The 16531-nt window shown below is 38.2% G+C and overlaps 1 protein-coding gene across 2 annotated transcripts in view; it reads right to left on the bottom strand.

Moving 5' to 3' along the window:
• Nucleotides 1–6254: 6254 nt before the first annotated feature.
• The window catches only part of GABPA (GA binding protein transcription factor subunit alpha), a 29488-nt gene continuing 19211 nt past the window's right edge, over nt 6255–16531 (bottom strand). For both annotated transcript variants that reach the window (XM_086617545.1, XM_086617554.1), the window contains exons 7-10: nt 15801–15857; nt 14616–14756; nt 13087–13279; nt 6255–9167 (exon numbers count right to left, since the gene is read on the bottom strand). In XM_086617545.1, the coding sequence (XP_086473671.1) occupies nt 8939–9167; nt 13087–13279; nt 14616–14756; nt 15801–15857 (620 nt within the window). In that variant the 3' untranslated portion in view covers nt 6255–8938. The remainder of the gene's footprint in view (nt 9168–13086; nt 13280–14615; nt 14757–15800; nt 15858–16531) is intronic.

The following is a 16531-nucleotide window of genomic DNA, read 5'->3' as shown; positions in this document are numbered from 1 at the left end:
TTTGTTGTTCTTAAGGCGCCTTTGGTGGGACTGGAACCCACAATTGTAACCAAAGTATACCTTTAAGGCACTGGCTGCCCGGTATACGCTGTCCTGCGCAAGTCTCAGCTTACGGCTTACGGAAAGCTACCCCGAGTGGGACTGGAACCCACAACTGTAATTGCTCCCACAACTATAACCAAAGTATACCTTTGAGGCGCTAGCTGCCCGGTATACGCTATCTTGCGTACGGCTTACAGAGAGCTACCTTAATGGACCGGTCCCCAAACCAAAAGAATCAAAAGAATACCTTAATACCTTCTCTAAGATGGAAGATGGTCCTTGTCTGTTCCCGCAGCGATCCGATTGAGGCGAGGAGTCCCTCCGGGGAAATCCCCGGGGGTACCCAAGGGAGTCCTGTTCTCAGCGGGTCCTGCAGCCGAACAGAGAGAGTCCCATCTGGGTCGCCAAATCTGATACCTGAAAAGGAAACTGAACTTTCCAAGACTTGTTTTAAAGTTTTAGAAAGCAGGTATTCTTTATTGCAGCGCTGGGTGCACGGGGGATTTCTCCTCCTAGCGTGCACACCGGCTTCTGGACAGAAAATTAGTTATACACTACAATCATGCATAATTCATAACATATTTACATATTCTTAAACAATTGGTTAATTTTCTCTCGCTTTTCATGTAAATCACTTCGCATGCTCAGTTTTCCTCCTCCGCCCCTTTCTTTTGGGTCTGGGGTGTAATTAGGGTAGGTGGTCCGTGAGTCGGTGGTCGCGATCTCCCCCTGCCGGAATTACCTTTTCCCCCAAGTCACTGCATGTTCACAGTTTAGAAAAACATGATAACAAAGTTTATGCAGTTTCTGCAGTTTCTGGGATGTTCCCTCCAAGGGCAGACAGTTCTTGATAAAGAGTCTCTGTTTTAATCACTGCTGGCAGCTTCAAGGATGAACGTCTTGTTAGTTTCTTTAGGTATGTGTAAATCACCTACTGCCGACTGAACCCTTCATGAAACTGCTACACAAAACTTTAACCCCTTTATTGTTGGGTAACAGCATGTCTTTCTGGAGAAGGGAAAAAGCTGAGCTTCCCAAGAGAACATCACTCCTGGACTTGTTTTGGCACCGATGTCCTTTGGTAAAAGTACAGGTGCTGAGCTAGCACGCTCCCTAGGATCACTGTCAGGAAAAAAAGTATTTTTGCCTTTAGTTCTTCCATTTCATTGAAGAGTTTCCAAGGTGATGCAAGGATAGGGAAGGAGCAAAGTGCTTACCAGAGTAAATAGCTCCAGCAATTCCCAAATTATTTATGAAAGTCAGATTGAGCTGTTTTGAAGTTTGTGAGTTTGTCTGCAGTGAACAGCTTAATTTTGCTGCTGATGGAAAGAAAATTGTGATCAGTAGCTCAAGCAATGGAAAACTGCAGGAAAAGTGGAGAGCATTACAGCAGGCCTCTCTCTAGCAACAGCTCTTCTACGATCACAAGACCAAATACAGTTTAAAACAATGAAACACAAGATTCCCCAGCTACATCGAGGCTTCAGAATCGAAGCCTTTAAGCGGGTCATTTAAAATGCTTCACTGAACAACGCTGTAATAGAACAGTCTGTTGGAATCTGTCTGCTCCGTGGGATCACCGCTCACAGGACATACCTGCTAGCTAATACTGAAAATAATTCCCCACAGGACGCCCAAGGTTTAATCAGAGCAGGTTTTTCAAAACCCTCCAGTGAAGCCCAGATAATGAAAGAAGAAATGTTTCTAGGTGTACACTGTTGAAAATGAAAGAGGAAAAACTGTGTTTATCTGTTTACTTTTCCTGGCCCAAGGGGATAATCCATGTTGGTTGCTTCAGTCGGCAGCTAGCGAGGGCGTAATCAAGAACTACCTTAACTCCATCTGGTTTGGTTACAGAGGCGCTCTCAAATACAGAGCCAACAGGAGATAGTCCCCTGGCTCACAGCACTGGCTGCCCCCAGCCAGCAGCTATGCTCTCACTGCATTTTCTCAGAGCTGCTTTGGCCAAGTTGGGAGTTTCTTTGCTTCCCTGCATTTTCGTTGTTCAGTGGTGGCTCCGCTTTCCTTCCCTCTGGCTTGCCTGCACCTTCAGCCAACATCAATGTTCTACCTGTGTTTATTTTCAGTCTGTTAAGTAACATGTCCAGTCTCACAGTTGACATTTCTGAGCAGGTTTGCATCTCTAAGGAGTAAGTTTTTATTTCTTCCCTCAATTTGTTCTCTTCAGCCAGGTCTTTCTTAAAAATGAAAAACAGCAGCACTCCTCCACTGAAGCTTTGTCTACTTCAGGGTGAAGTCCAAAGGGCGCAATACTATCTGACCAAGCAGAGCTAGGGGGACACTCCTCTTCAATGTATGCATATTTATTTATAGGCTTGTACAGCACTTTTTTGCCAGGACATGTTCAGTCCCTCAACACAAGACAGTTTTACTCCAGTCCTGTGCAAAGCCCCTTTGACCGCCCCAGCAGAGCGTCCAGACAAAGGTGTCTGTTCTCTTTGTACCTGCCAGCCCGGTCTAGCTTACCTGCTGGTCTGAGGAAAAACTCACTTCTATTGTCACCTGTCTGGTTTTAGAAGCTTTTTACAACCATTTTCAGACATTACATAATATTGCTATTTTCAGTTCAGTATCCTAAACAAGCTATCAGTATGGTACTGCACTCTAGCTGGTTACTGCCTCTCCTCAAAGAACTATCCTTCTTTTAACAAAATGTCTCAGGAGCAACAAGAAAACTAATTGTTGAAACCTGTTTTCCAAAATAATCAAGGCCTTTCCATCCCAACACATGCATGTCCATGAATTGCAGCTCTCCTGGGCCGTTGATTGCAAAAAGGATGAATTATGCTTTATTTTCCTACCAGGGCACACCAATTTGAGCGAGATCGCTCTTACTCAGCTCTTCAGTTTCACAGAACTCGTGAATATTTGCTCTTTGAAACCCTTCAGATGTAACCAGCCCATGGGTTGAAAAGTTGGTAGAGCCAGAAAGACAGACACACTTCTCCATAAAAATCCCTCCATGCTAAAAGTATTCCCCAGTTGATCTTTTCTCTTCACTCTTACAGAGCTCACTTCAGGCCTGCTGAATTATTCCCGAGGGACAAGTCCGAGCTCCTGCTACAGCTTCTAGCTTCTTTTTGGGTACAGTTTAGGTCATCTTATTAATTTCTGGTTGTTAGCCAAACTGCGTCCCCATCAGTTCTGCCTCCTGCAGCCATTTTTAGTGGACAAGAGGCAGGAGAGACTCCAGTTACACAGCGAGTTTCACGTCCTCACCAACTGTCTCTAACCTCCCTTCGCTGATCTCAGTAGGGAAATCAAAGTCCTGAGGTGGGTATTAGAGATTCCTGCACAGGGCAGTTTCTGTGAAGCCCAACATGTTGACATGCCTTAGGAGGCAGGGAGCACGCCTCATTTTGGGAATAATGTAGCTTTGAGTTTCTGGAAAAAAAAACATTGCTTTTATGGGAAAAATTAATACGTTTTCTGTCCTAACCCTGAAGTTCCAAGAACTGCACCCTGCAGATATTCTTCCCCCTTATTAATCTCATTAAATCTCATCTCTTGCATTCTCACTCTTCCAGACTCATTTCTCCATGCACGCTGTTTGCAGCTTTCACTCTTACAAGATTTTTTAAAAACATAGTGTTTCCTCATTGTCATCTGCAGCTGAAGCTTTTTGCAAACCCAGTTCCTGTGAAGGAGTTCCTGCGGAGTCCTAGAAAATGAGAATACTGAAAAACCGAAGCTTATTGGGATGAAAGGGGAAAAGAGTTAAACAACGTTTTTTCATCCCAAAATACCTTTCCCTAAGTGGGAGGCATTTCAAATAAGCAACAAATCTTCTAAGAAACAGTTTGTTTAGTGCCATCCATGCTTGCTTCAATTATAATCAATAATTGATATATATTCCATATTCTATCATAGTAGAAATAGTTTATATAATTTGCTTTTTGTCTACCAAGATGGAGGTATTCTACTTTGGTTAGTGGATTCCGATACGCAGCCCACACAGGACTAGAAATACATCTCCTAAATGATCATTTCTTCCATTTAGGTTCCAAAGGTAAGGAAAAAAAACAACTTGTCTTAAGATTTCAGATCTATTATGGACAAGATGCTTTTTCTTTTCATACTAAAGACTCCCAGCTCATTTAGATCATTAGTAGCAAATACCTGAAGCAATTCAATAGACAAAATTAGATGTTTCCACAAGTTTTCACATTCACCAACGCTGTGCTAAAATAAACAGGCATTTCTCCTGCTGTTTCCGAACAATCATTTTAATGCCAGCACCGTGAAAATGACTATAAAGAATAAACTGAAATTTTATTACCATCTGCTGTCCAGTAGTTGTTTTATAAGCCGAGAACTGTCAGGTAATTAAAAATTCGTGCACTGCAGGTAGTTTCAGCTGTTTCTGGTAACATGAGACAACAACTTGCATGAGGATTTCAGCTGTTTGTGATACAGTTATCTCCTCTTTTAAACTGCCTTTATTTTCATTAAGTAACAGCATAAGTAAGCTGCTTACAACTATGATCAATAATTAATTGCCTTTGGATTCTTTCTTTCCCATCACAGGTAGTTACGGTGACACCACCTACAAAAAGAACCTACTCGGATGTTGTGTGTCACAAACCACAAACACACCAACCCATTTCTCTGTTTTTCCAGGTCAATGAGAAATGTTTCATGGGTTACAGATACATCTTCTGATATCACTGCCATTAGCATCGTTTAATTTTGGTTTCCAGAAGACCAGCTCCACAAGTACAGAACAATTTTAAGGAAAGTCACACACTCAGTATTTGTTTCTCCCTCCTCAGCGTTTTTTAACCTTAGTTTCAAACTATTAATGGCCAAGATGTTAATACTCTAAAATTATAAGATAATAAAATTTCAGTTTGGTGCCTGACGAGATACTGTGGGCTCTAATCCTGAAATAATGATGCAAAACATAATATGTCTAATGTATTGGGTCCCGCATTACAACTCTCACAGTCAGTCAATCGTTCCTCTCCTTTAATTATTAATCTTCTGTTTAACATCATCCGTATTATTTTTACAAAAGCAGAAAAATTCTAAGTATTAAATGAAATACACTGTAGAAGTCCTGATACAGCTATATCAAGCCCACAACCTTTAAGAACAGTATGATCTTGAAAAATAACACACGCCAGTCCAGTCAGGCTAAATATTCCCTGTAGACCTCTGTGAATGAATCTTATATCATGCTGCTTTAAAAACAAAAATTTCCCATAAACCTACGGGAACGGACCTTATATCATGCTTCTTTCATCATCAGGCAACGGAGTCCCATGACAGCTTGTTATGCTTGAGATTGATAATGATGAGCTGTTAGTCGGCAATTCCCTATACTTTTCCAACAAAAATATCAGTCTGAGAACGGGAATCCCAAAACTCTCACTGGCATAAAGATACCAGTAACTATAAAGACAAACGAAAGGTTCTCAATTAATAAGACACTGAACATTTCTAAGCGTACTTCAAAAGAAGGCCAACAAACTACTGAAATGTTCCAAAACATTAATTTCAGTCCATTACATGCTGTTGCTGCTGAGCTAAACATAAACATTTTGAAATCAAGTGATCTAGTAGGTTTAAAGATGACAAAATATTTTAGTCTTGAGTTTGGCAGTACAGATGGCAGAGTTCAGAAGTTATAATGAGAATATTTCTATCGAGACACAATTTAAAAATAAGGTAATAACAGTATAATCAGAATTTTATCTTCTTTTTAACAAGGACAGTACTAGCAATTGAGTTAGCCGGCCACACGAAGTAAGTGAGGCTATTTGCAAGAAGGAAACAAGGTCCAAAGACTACAGATCAAGATGAACCTTTCCAATATAATCACTCCTAAAAGCACGAAATTAACTATTTTACAGGGCACCACTTTGTCCTACTGTTAAGTTGCCATCATTATTTTAACCAAAGCACCATTGTGAGACTTACAATTGAGATGTTAAAGGCGGCTGTTACGGTACTGAAGGACACCGAGTTCCAGTTTAAAAGCAGAAACATGCAGCCAAGTACGGAGCCAAGGAAGATGCACCTTCAGAAAATAAGACGGTCTGCCTTCTTCCTGTAATGGGCTTGTAATCTTAAGAGGAATGACAACAAAGTGCATGTTTTCGTCTTTAAATTGGATGCACCTGAATGACATTACAAATGGCTTTCTGAAAAATTAAGCAGTCAACAGGCATTAGCTGTATAACATTTTTATTTTACTATATTGACATTTTATGCACAAATATTTTATCAGAGTAAAAATAGAAAATAATTGTTTCATGTAAAATTACCAAAAAAATGCAAAACACAAAGGAAATACATAATTATTAGCAGAGTATAAGTGTCTTTATTTAAAGAGTAAAAAGTATGCAAAAACTCTTCCGTTTTACAAAAAATTGGAAATATTCTTTCTATGTTTTCCTTCTGGCAGCAACAGAACCACCTTTGACAATATATTCTACATCTTTTATTTTATTGAAGACATTAAGTCAGTCACAGATTTCTCCCTCAGGTACAGAGAATGTGGCAGTTTGAAAGATCCCTTCTTTACTAATTAGAACACGGTGGAAAAGCAGATGATCCCACAACAAAGAACCCAAAGGACTATCATACCTACCGAAAAGCTGCAAAATCATAATCGGATGTATTTACAAAGAAAGTGTGACATCGGAAGTTTCTCCCAGAGGGCTTATCACGTAACAAGAACATTCAGGGGGATAAAGGACTGATATTACCATTTCAATTTTGCTGTTAGTTTATCCTCCCACAGACCAGTTTGATCTAGAAAGCTGTTATTTTAAGCTTCTCTTCTTTTTATACTGTATTTTTTATCTAAAAAGACTTCTCGTGAACTCTGCTAAACGGCACTAGTGACTTATTTGGACTTCTGTTTAGTAACGGAGCAGTGTCATGTACGCAGCTGCTGCCACCAAACGACCATCACCTTGTCCTGAGTAAGCAAACCGGCACCTACTGGCGTAAGTCACTTCAAGCACTTGCCAACTGGTGGATTCAGACTACTGTAGCAGTAATAAATGAACTGACTGCTGGCTACTTGTGACAGATGCATTTGCATATTTTGCTCAGGGCTTAGATTTTTTTAAAACAAAACAAAAATAGCATACTCAGTAGATGGAATGCTTTAAGAGCTCAAGAATTAAAATTGAAAGAACCTGGCAAAACCAAGAAATTTATAATCATGGTGACAATGAAAAAGTAGGCTAAAACTATATGCAAGACTTCTAGTGAGACAAAAAACTATCTGCAGATGAATCTATAAACACAAAGCTTTGTCCTCAACGCATCTTTAAAACAAACATGAGTCTTCTGTGTTCACTGCCCTCTGCCTGCAAGTACGACCATTCCTTTTCAGATCAAGACCAACAGTCCAGCACTATTCCTACTCGGTGTAAACACATTTTATGTTTAGAACCACACTGTATGAACACTTTTGATTTAAGGTTTAAGAATAGCTCAGTCCCTCACAGAATTAAAGGGTTTTCCTTATCCATTTGCATTTTAATTGTTAAGTGTTACCAGAGGGGATTTCTCTTATATGAAGTTGAAAAACACACATGGTGACATAATATTTATACTGTTCAATAACATGTAGGGGTAAAATGAAAACAAACAAAAAAATCACACAATTTTCAGCCATCAAAAGAAATAGTCTAACAGGCATCAGTACAGAAGCTCAAAAGTTGCAGCCTACTTTTTACAGCGTATGTAAGTTTGCATGAAGTACTCTCTGTAGCTCAGAATTTAGGATACATTCGAACTATTTCTATTCATCATCCAGACTTCAAATTGCACCCGGTTCTGGAGCATGCATGTGGCTTATGAAGCTTCAAAAAAGTCACTTAATGTTTAGAAATTAATTTTAAATAAAAAAAATCACATATCTTTGCATTTTAAAATATGTCAGACTGTACAATAATTTGGAAATCAAACTTCAGTTCTCTGTAAAACTATTTTCAGCTTTCATTTTGTTTCTAAACAGGGACTACTGACTGTGATTAACTTAAGTCTTCAGTTACTGATGTTGACTACCATGCAGGTATAAGCACCTTGCAGATCAGAGCATTAAAACTCCCCACCAAATCAAACTCCTCTTTGGGTGAGGGCTATTTTTTCAAGTTTTCACATCACCTGATGGGGGTGGTAGAGGGAGAAGAAGTTTCTCTTTGCTTTTTGCTTTAAATGGCTAGCATTAACAATGTCTTTCAAAACAGGTACTTGCCCTCATATATGCATATTATCTACATTTTACAATGAAATACTCATAATTGGCTTTTCACCTAAGCCAGATCTAAACCTGGATCTCCGTCTTCAGCATTGATCTTCAGTTCAGTCTAGTCTTAGTTTCCTTTGCTTACAAACACAGAAGGTACTTTTAAGAACCTGATGCTTTGTAACATTTAATGTGTCTTTTGGCTCTGCTTGACTAAATGAGAATAATGAACAGGTTTAACTCTAAAAGCATCAAATGCCAGCTGGTAGCTCAGCAGAGAACAAAAGACTGGAAAGGGCTGAGTTCAGACAACCCATCAGCCTGCTTGCTGTAGTACTTCATTTTTGTCAAAAGCGCTGCAAAAATGACTTTGCACAGCTGTGGACACAGAACGCTGACCAGTTCGACCTTTCTCACCAATTTCAGATCGCATACCACAGAGGCCCTGACTCAAAGTAGCAGAAGTTGTGGCGATCCCTTAACTTATACTGAAATATATGCTGTTAAAAGATCCAAATTTATGCGAGTCCCAGTTCTTTGTAGAAAATCATGCACTATATTGTACTGTCAAGAAACAAAAGAAGCTCCAATTGCAATAAAGGTAAGAGCAGCAACTGCTCTGGTTATGTAGGAAAGACTGAGGCTCCCACTTTCAGGTCCTAGTGTTTAATTATCCTTCTCTGTTTGCAGGGATGCCGTAGCTAGTGCCACTGCGGTAACAGGCTGTGCAATGCCATGGAGCTGCATCTTGGCTAGTTTCTTCTGCTCACATTCTGTGACCAACCGATTCAACTCTGCCGCGCTGTACCCAATGAGAGTTTTCAAGTCGCAGACAAATTTGTACACAAACCTCTTGCCTTGCACTTTGCAGATCATGTCTCCATCATAGTAATACCTTTAAAAAAAAAAAAAAATCCATGTAAATTTTCAGCATCTGTAACTTCAATACACATCAGTCACTCAGAGGTCAAAATATGACTTTTTCTCCTCATGATTCCCATACAATTTCATATACCAAGGGAAGAAGGTTGAAAGTTGTCCCTGCACCTTGATAAGTTAAGAAGAAACAAAACAGTAATTATTTTATAAGCTGTAGGAAGCACCAGTTCAGAAATAAAGGTGTCTGAGCAGTTTAAAACCAGCTTGTGGAGGGGAGGTTCCAAGTTTTATATAGCGCTTTTCCTTAATAAGAAAATGTCTCTCCTTTCTTTACTCATGTCTGCTTTTCTGGGGGAAAAAAATTCATGTTGGAAACAGTTTGCAAATCAGCGTTGTGGCTTCTATGCTACTAAAGCAACCATTCTCTCCCTATTGCTTTCAAAGATGGAAGTAAAGCTATGAAAGTGTGAGTTTTTTTTCTTTTTTTTTGTGTAGTTCATATGCTGGCAAAACTACATCCTTTGCCTTTATTTACAGTTAAAAACGACTTTTCTAACTATAAATACTTTTTACATTATATCACAGCAGAATTATCAGACTGATCAGAAATGCAGTAAAGGTAACAAAGTCTGTATGACCCACTGTACTCCAGAGACATTATAAATATTCCAGTGGGACCAATAGAACAGAAGTCAGAATTTTACAGTTTTGTTGCTGTTCTTCTCTCACTGCAGGCATTTATAGAATGTATGTTACATTTCTCATGAAGAAAACTCAAATGGCTGGGACGTAAGTTGGACTTGATGAGCTTAACAAGCTTGTAATAAATTTTTTGGGAAAAAAAAAAAAAATCCTCCAAACAAACAAAACCAAAACCAAACAAGCAAAAAACCCTCACTCAAAACTCACACAATTTCATTTCCTCCAAATCATCACCCAAAAGTAGCACCCAACAGCTCGGATTTCTTGACTGTCAGGCCTCTGGAGTGACACACGAAGCAAAGATGATTCTCATTCACCAGCAAAGTTAAGTCAATTAGGCGACTAACTTTTGTCTCCTAGATCTCATGAAAAAAGTATACAAAAAATTAATTATTTTTCTTCAAGTCTCACTTTCCTACTGGGTAATTAAACTGATGCTGATTTTAGAAAATTTGCCAAGGTGTATGTAACAAAAAAAGCTGCTCTTCTCTTATTCACCCTGTCCTACTTTCTATACTGCCTGGTTTTCCTACACCTGGGCAGAAGATCTAGCACATTTCCCAATAAAATCAACATCATTTTCTGTATTAATCAACAATTGACACAGTCATTTCAGTACATTATTAAACAAAACATACTACCATTTTTGTTTTAATAAAACCTTAGCATGACAACAGTGTTTATCACGGGAGTAGCAAGAGGCATTAAACATCCCTTCAGACATTCAAGTGTTAGAAAACATGTCAATATTGGTGGAGCTGCCAATATGGCAACATTCTGAGGAATGTGATGTCTGTAATTCTGTGACTAAAACGTAAATGCAAAACTTCTCTAATAGCAATTTATGCAAATTACTGTGCAGAAATCTGTTTAATATCCCAGTGATAAGAACATTATTCTGAAGTTCTTCAGCTGCCTTTGAGATCTTCTGCAGAGTTGGTTGACATAACCCAAAAAACATTAGCATCGTTTACATAATTTTGATGTTCCAGAAAGAAAGTTTTCATATACCTTCAAAAGACAAACGCATAGTTTCACAAAACCAGGTTGGAAATTTGGGAACGGTATTGCAACAATACAGGCTGGGAAGCAGCTTTACTGGAAAGGCCCTGCTTTAGGCAGGAGGTCGGACTAGAGACCTCCTGAGGCTCTTTGCATCTGAGGGATTTTATAATCCTACGAAAAAAAGTAGCTTTCTAATTTAATACACAAATAATGCAAGAATAGCCAGATGTCGCGGACTGCCTGTGTCTTCTTCCGATGGGTCGCAACCAACCGACTGTTGCGACCACAAGGTATTCTACAATCAGAAGGCTCTTCTAAACTCACTGCTACCTTAATCCAACAGAGAGCTCCAATTCACGCTCTCCCGAGGGCTCCTACCTCTCCAAACTCCAGGAGGGAAATGCCCCACTCCCTCTTGGGAGTGCCCCACCTTTAAACTTCCCATAGGTCACGTGGTCTCCGGCCAACCAACGTGACTCAGCACCTGTCTTGATGAGGCACAGGTGCTTCTCATGTAGCAGCCGGGAAACTTCCCCGACAGCCATACAAGACCAGACTAAAGGTCTATCTAGAACAGGATGTAGACTCCAACAGACCAAGAGAGGATGCCTAAGGAAAAGCATGGAAGTAGAGTAAGCATGTAACAATGCTCTTCCTTGCTTTCAGTGATCTGGGCCTCAGGAACTTCTAGAAGTTGCCATTCTGAATAGCCTTCAAAACATTTATTTTTGATTAATTTGTCCACTATCCTCTCAAATTTGTAAAATAATTCTGGCATCCACAATACTGCGCCTAAAGAAGTTACAAGACAAACTAAAGGGTATAGTTAATCTGTGTATCTAGTGCCTGCCAGTTTCTTCTGATGCCTCCTGTTCATGTAAATGAGATACTGAGCAGTCATTCTTTACTGACTCTATGCCATTCGTGGTCTTCTAGACTTTGATCTCCCCCAGTGAAAGTACTCATTCAATATTATGCTTATTGATATTACTTAAATCCTCCCTAAAAGAAAGCCAGCACATGGTAACTTACCATCATTTCTCATAGAGGTATTTTTAAATAGCATGATTTTAAAAAGAAAAAAAAAACCAAACAAAAAACCAAACCAAACAATGCTAGATGAGTTTACTTCCTTTCAGAAAAATAATGTAGCCAAAGTGGAAATGGTGAAAAGTAAAACTTAGATCTCAGATTTATACGCAACTTCACTCATGTAAAAGGTGTTCTTAAAATTGATTAAATATTTGCAGCATTAGGCAATAAACACCCTTCTTGAAAACCGATCAAGAAAAATAGATTTAACCATATCAGAATAAGAAATCAGAAATTCAGTCTTAATGATTTCAGAGAACTCAGATGAATCTTCAAATGATTCCAGAGGCCCAAAGAACCAGGGAGAAAAAGAAGTCTAAAACTCAGGTACTTGCATTCTTCGCCCTCCTCAAGCGCATCACCTACGGTGACTCAGTAATATGAGTCCCTTTTACCAATGTCAAACTACAAAATCATGATGGAATGAAGACAGCCTGAAATGCTTCCACTTCTTCAGATAAAAGAAGTTCACTACATTGGAATCACAACAACTGTCAAAACTTACTTGTCAACTGTATTGTTAAATTTTACATCCCTACCACAAGAACGATGGAATGGATCAATGAATATTTCAAATCAGAAAAAGTTTTGTTACATACTAAAAAAATTGTTACATACAGAAAAGTACTAACGATTACATAATTACAGGAAAGTATCTCTTTATGCCATAACAAGAGCAAGAAGAACACAAACAAGCAAACTGTAAAATACAAAAATAAGTCAATAATTCAGAGTATTCACATATTTCTGTATCTTTCATCAATAATGAATATTGTTTGGCACATTACTGAAACATAAATGCTGAAGATACATCAAAAAGAAATACATTTCCAAAAGTGAGCTATCCAAATTAATCATCACGCCAGGGTTCAATAATCTTGAAAAAAGAAAACGTATTTTCAAATAGTCAAGAAGTTACTGCACTATTTTATTTAAAAAAAATAAAAAATAATAAAAAAAACCCAACAAATACCTTGCCCCAGAGGCTGGTATGATCTCATGGGAAGGAGCAGCACCAGAGGATCTGTTTATCCCTTTATTAAAAAAACGGCAAGTCTTGCATTATGATAGTTAAAAATAAAGCAGCCAAGTGAAGCAAATCACTTCATACCTGACCAGTTGCTAAAGTTTCTTACCTCAAAGCCCGACTAAGCTTCTCATAGTTCATCGTGGGCTTGTTTTTGCGCTGTCCCCATTTTTGCGCAACCAGTTCAGGCTGATTCAGTTTAAACTCTCCTTCGTCACCAACCCAAGAAATACAGTCCCGAGCATCTTTGTCAGTGAGAAGTTCTAACAAAAACTGCCACAACTGGATCTGGCCATTGTTTCCTGTTGAAATAGAGATCACAAGATCCATTTCAAGTAGTCCTTTTTGCATTCCCCTCATACCTAAAAAATTCCAACCAACATATTAAAGCTGACCAACACAGACTACATGATGGAGGGAAAACTTGTACTTAATTAATTTCTTCTGATTATACTTTTGTAAACATTCTCCAGCAAAGTCATCAGTATTAATCTATTAAAAAAGAAAATTATTAATACAGAAAAAAAATTGTCATTTCTCATACGTCCCTAGAACTTAAGAAAAAAAATTTATGTAACACATAAATAAACATATCTATCCCTGAAATAGAACAGATTTAGCAACAGCTGCTTATTCCTCTTCATGCACATACATATATATTTATATATGTAATAGAAGTTCTTTTTTCAAAAAATAGCTGTCTCCAATTTTCAACATCAAATGTTAGAAATAAAAAAAATAAATCCCAAACTTCTGTTTACGTCAATATAACATCTTTCACGACCAATAATTAAGATTTCTTTTTAATTCAAGTATCCGCAGTTAAATTTCTAAATTCTCAACAAGACAGTTAGCAGTCCTAATGTCTAAAGGGAGAACCACAGAGTATTCCCCACTGATGTCATCTGACAAAATCTTGACCTAAGAATCCTGAATGACATCATAATAGACTTTTATGAAGAGTTTAAAACAAAAATTCAAGGGGAAGGAAAGGATTTAACAGAAAGATTCTCAACAGGGGAGAGAACAACAGTAAAAATGATAGCAAGAAAAAAATAAGACAAAGCAATTAAGATGAGTTATTAACAATGAAAGAGTATGTATGAATAACAGTAATTCCAAAAATAAACTGCAGATGTAGAGTGCAGTTTTCTAGAAGGCGCACTCATTTAAGAAAAAGGGAATCTGAAACTTGCTAAATTCTTAAGTCACTAAATTAGCAGGGGAGGAAGAGGGGACTAAGTAGAGCAGGTAGCAGTTAGGCTGGGATTCTGCAACATACAGTTTATTTTCTCCCCTTTCTGCAAATGCAAAGTGGAAAGAAGTTAAAAGCTGGAATGAATGCTATGCAGTGGTTTGAGACGACGGGCTGTCAAGTGATAGGAAAAGAAACGATTTTATTTAATTTTTACTGCAGGACTCAAAAGCCACAGCATCACGTTAACATAGTGCCTGTGTGAGCTAACCAACCTGCCAGGTCTGCATGTGCTTGTGATATATTTTGTAAACACAGCCCCCTTCATACCACAGACTTCTACAAACCTCACATTTAGAGTGACAAAGATGTGTTTTACAAAACTTTAATTCAGATTAATGAGTGTTTACTGCATTTGCATTTAAAAATAATGGAGACAATACCTGTTCTGTTCCCAGGGGAACTCCTATCTTCCCCAGAGATCCTTGGAGCTCTCTGTACTTTAGCTGCCTTTGCACTGCTGTTTATTACTTTAATGGTGGTTGGGGTAGCAGGCTGTACAGATGCTGGAATAATCTGCACAGCTGAAAAGCAGAGAACATCGCAGAACATGAATTATAAATTGCTGGCACAGAAATATGCATATATTATTTATTACTCGTATTATCATAATATCTAGGAGCTCGTTTTTTCCTTTGCTAAAAAGACGCACTGTATAGGTCACAATGCTAAGAATAATTTAAAGACTTTCTGCCTCCTACAGTGGAAATTGTGGTTTTAGTCTCGTAGCAGAGATGCCACAGTACAGATAAAACATCAGCTTTAGTTTACTATCATGGGTATTAACTTGTTTCCACTGGAAAAGCCCTCACACGCCTTTGTTTTCATCTTTATGCTGTTCCCATACGATCTACTTTTCTCTATAGTCACTGTACAACCCTCCATACCTGCTACTCAAACAGCAATTAAATACCCTTCATTTGCAATGGTGTAAGAGGATCCAAGGGCCCCACTGTAGCTGGCTTTAACTAGACACAAACACAGGATGTAATACACTATCTATTTAACAAAAAAGCTGCTCACAAGTCTTCTGAAAATTGATTCATTTTAATAATTGATGATACTGCTTCAGCTGGAAGAATGAGTTTCAAATAACTGGAAGTTACTTTAATGTATTTTTTTTAAGTATTGGTTTTTAAACAAGTCCTCTCTTCCACAGTCTCTTTCAGTTTTTGGAAACGCTTTCTTTTGAAATCTTAACTTTTTAATATATCCATTCATTAATGCAATATATAACCTAAAAACCCAGAACAACTCAAGACCTCAAATATGTATCCTAGACAGCTTATTTCAAAAGAGTGGAAAACCTATCACCCAAAACGAAACTTTCATAGTTCAGGCCATACACCACCTTTCAGCCAATAACAAAATATCAAGAAACCCAATGTTTTGGTTTGAAGTTTAAAACACACCCTCCTGGTGTTTTTTAAACACAGTTTAAAACACACCCACCAAGGAAAACTACTTTCTTGAGTCGTTTTCTAAAGGTTGTACTATCATAGCACTGTAGTACAGTGCTAATCCTGCAAACAGGTAATTGTGCGCATTAACTGCTGGCCAGTACTTACGCTGATCAATAGTAACAGTTGCTATTTCTCCAGAGTGTTCTTGGCTAGCCAACACATCTGCAAATCAGGAAAACAAAAAATGAGTTTTCATTTAACCCACAAATTTCAAGGCACCTGAAGATCAAAAATTTTCATATTTCATGGAGAAAAAAAAAATTATCAAAATTTTGTATGAGTTTGCAAGAGACATGCATAGCTCATGGTCTTATGAGTAGAGATATTTAATTTTTAGAATGTACGTGGCGAATTTCAAGGTATCTTATGCCTTCTCCTTACCTATGATATAGTCTTAGCTGTATCATGTGAATGAAGATGGAAAGTTTTTAGTCTGCCAAGTTATATCCAAGCACAGTGAATATGAAATACACCTATATATGATTGCATTATGCATATATAATGCAGCACTTATCGGTTGTGCTGTGCACAACCTAAGGATTTCATTGCCTATGCTAAATAATCTTCACTTCTGTATGACACAGAGATGTACATTAAATGATTCACAATCAATATTTAATTATAAAACTGTCAAATTCAGGAGATGCACAAACTAAAAACCTTTATTAAAACAAAGGAGGAATCATCAGTCACTGCTTCCTCTCTATTAGTCATGAAGTTTGATGAAAGACAGGCAAACAGTGGTCGGTACGCAGACACGTTCCGGAACAGCAGACATTCTCACTAATACCTCCTGTTATCTTGTACTGATGCCCTCATTTTTACTGCCAATATTA

The sequence above is a fragment of the Tauraco erythrolophus genome, chromosome 1 (assembly GCF_009769465.1).
Source record: "Tauraco erythrolophus isolate bTauEry1 chromosome 1, bTauEry1.pri, whole genome shotgun sequence".
Taxonomy (NCBI): domain Eukaryota; kingdom Metazoa; phylum Chordata; class Aves; order Musophagiformes; family Musophagidae; genus Tauraco; species Tauraco erythrolophus.
Note: the sequence above shows the minus strand (reverse complement) of the source record. Positions and strands in the feature narration are given on the sequence as shown.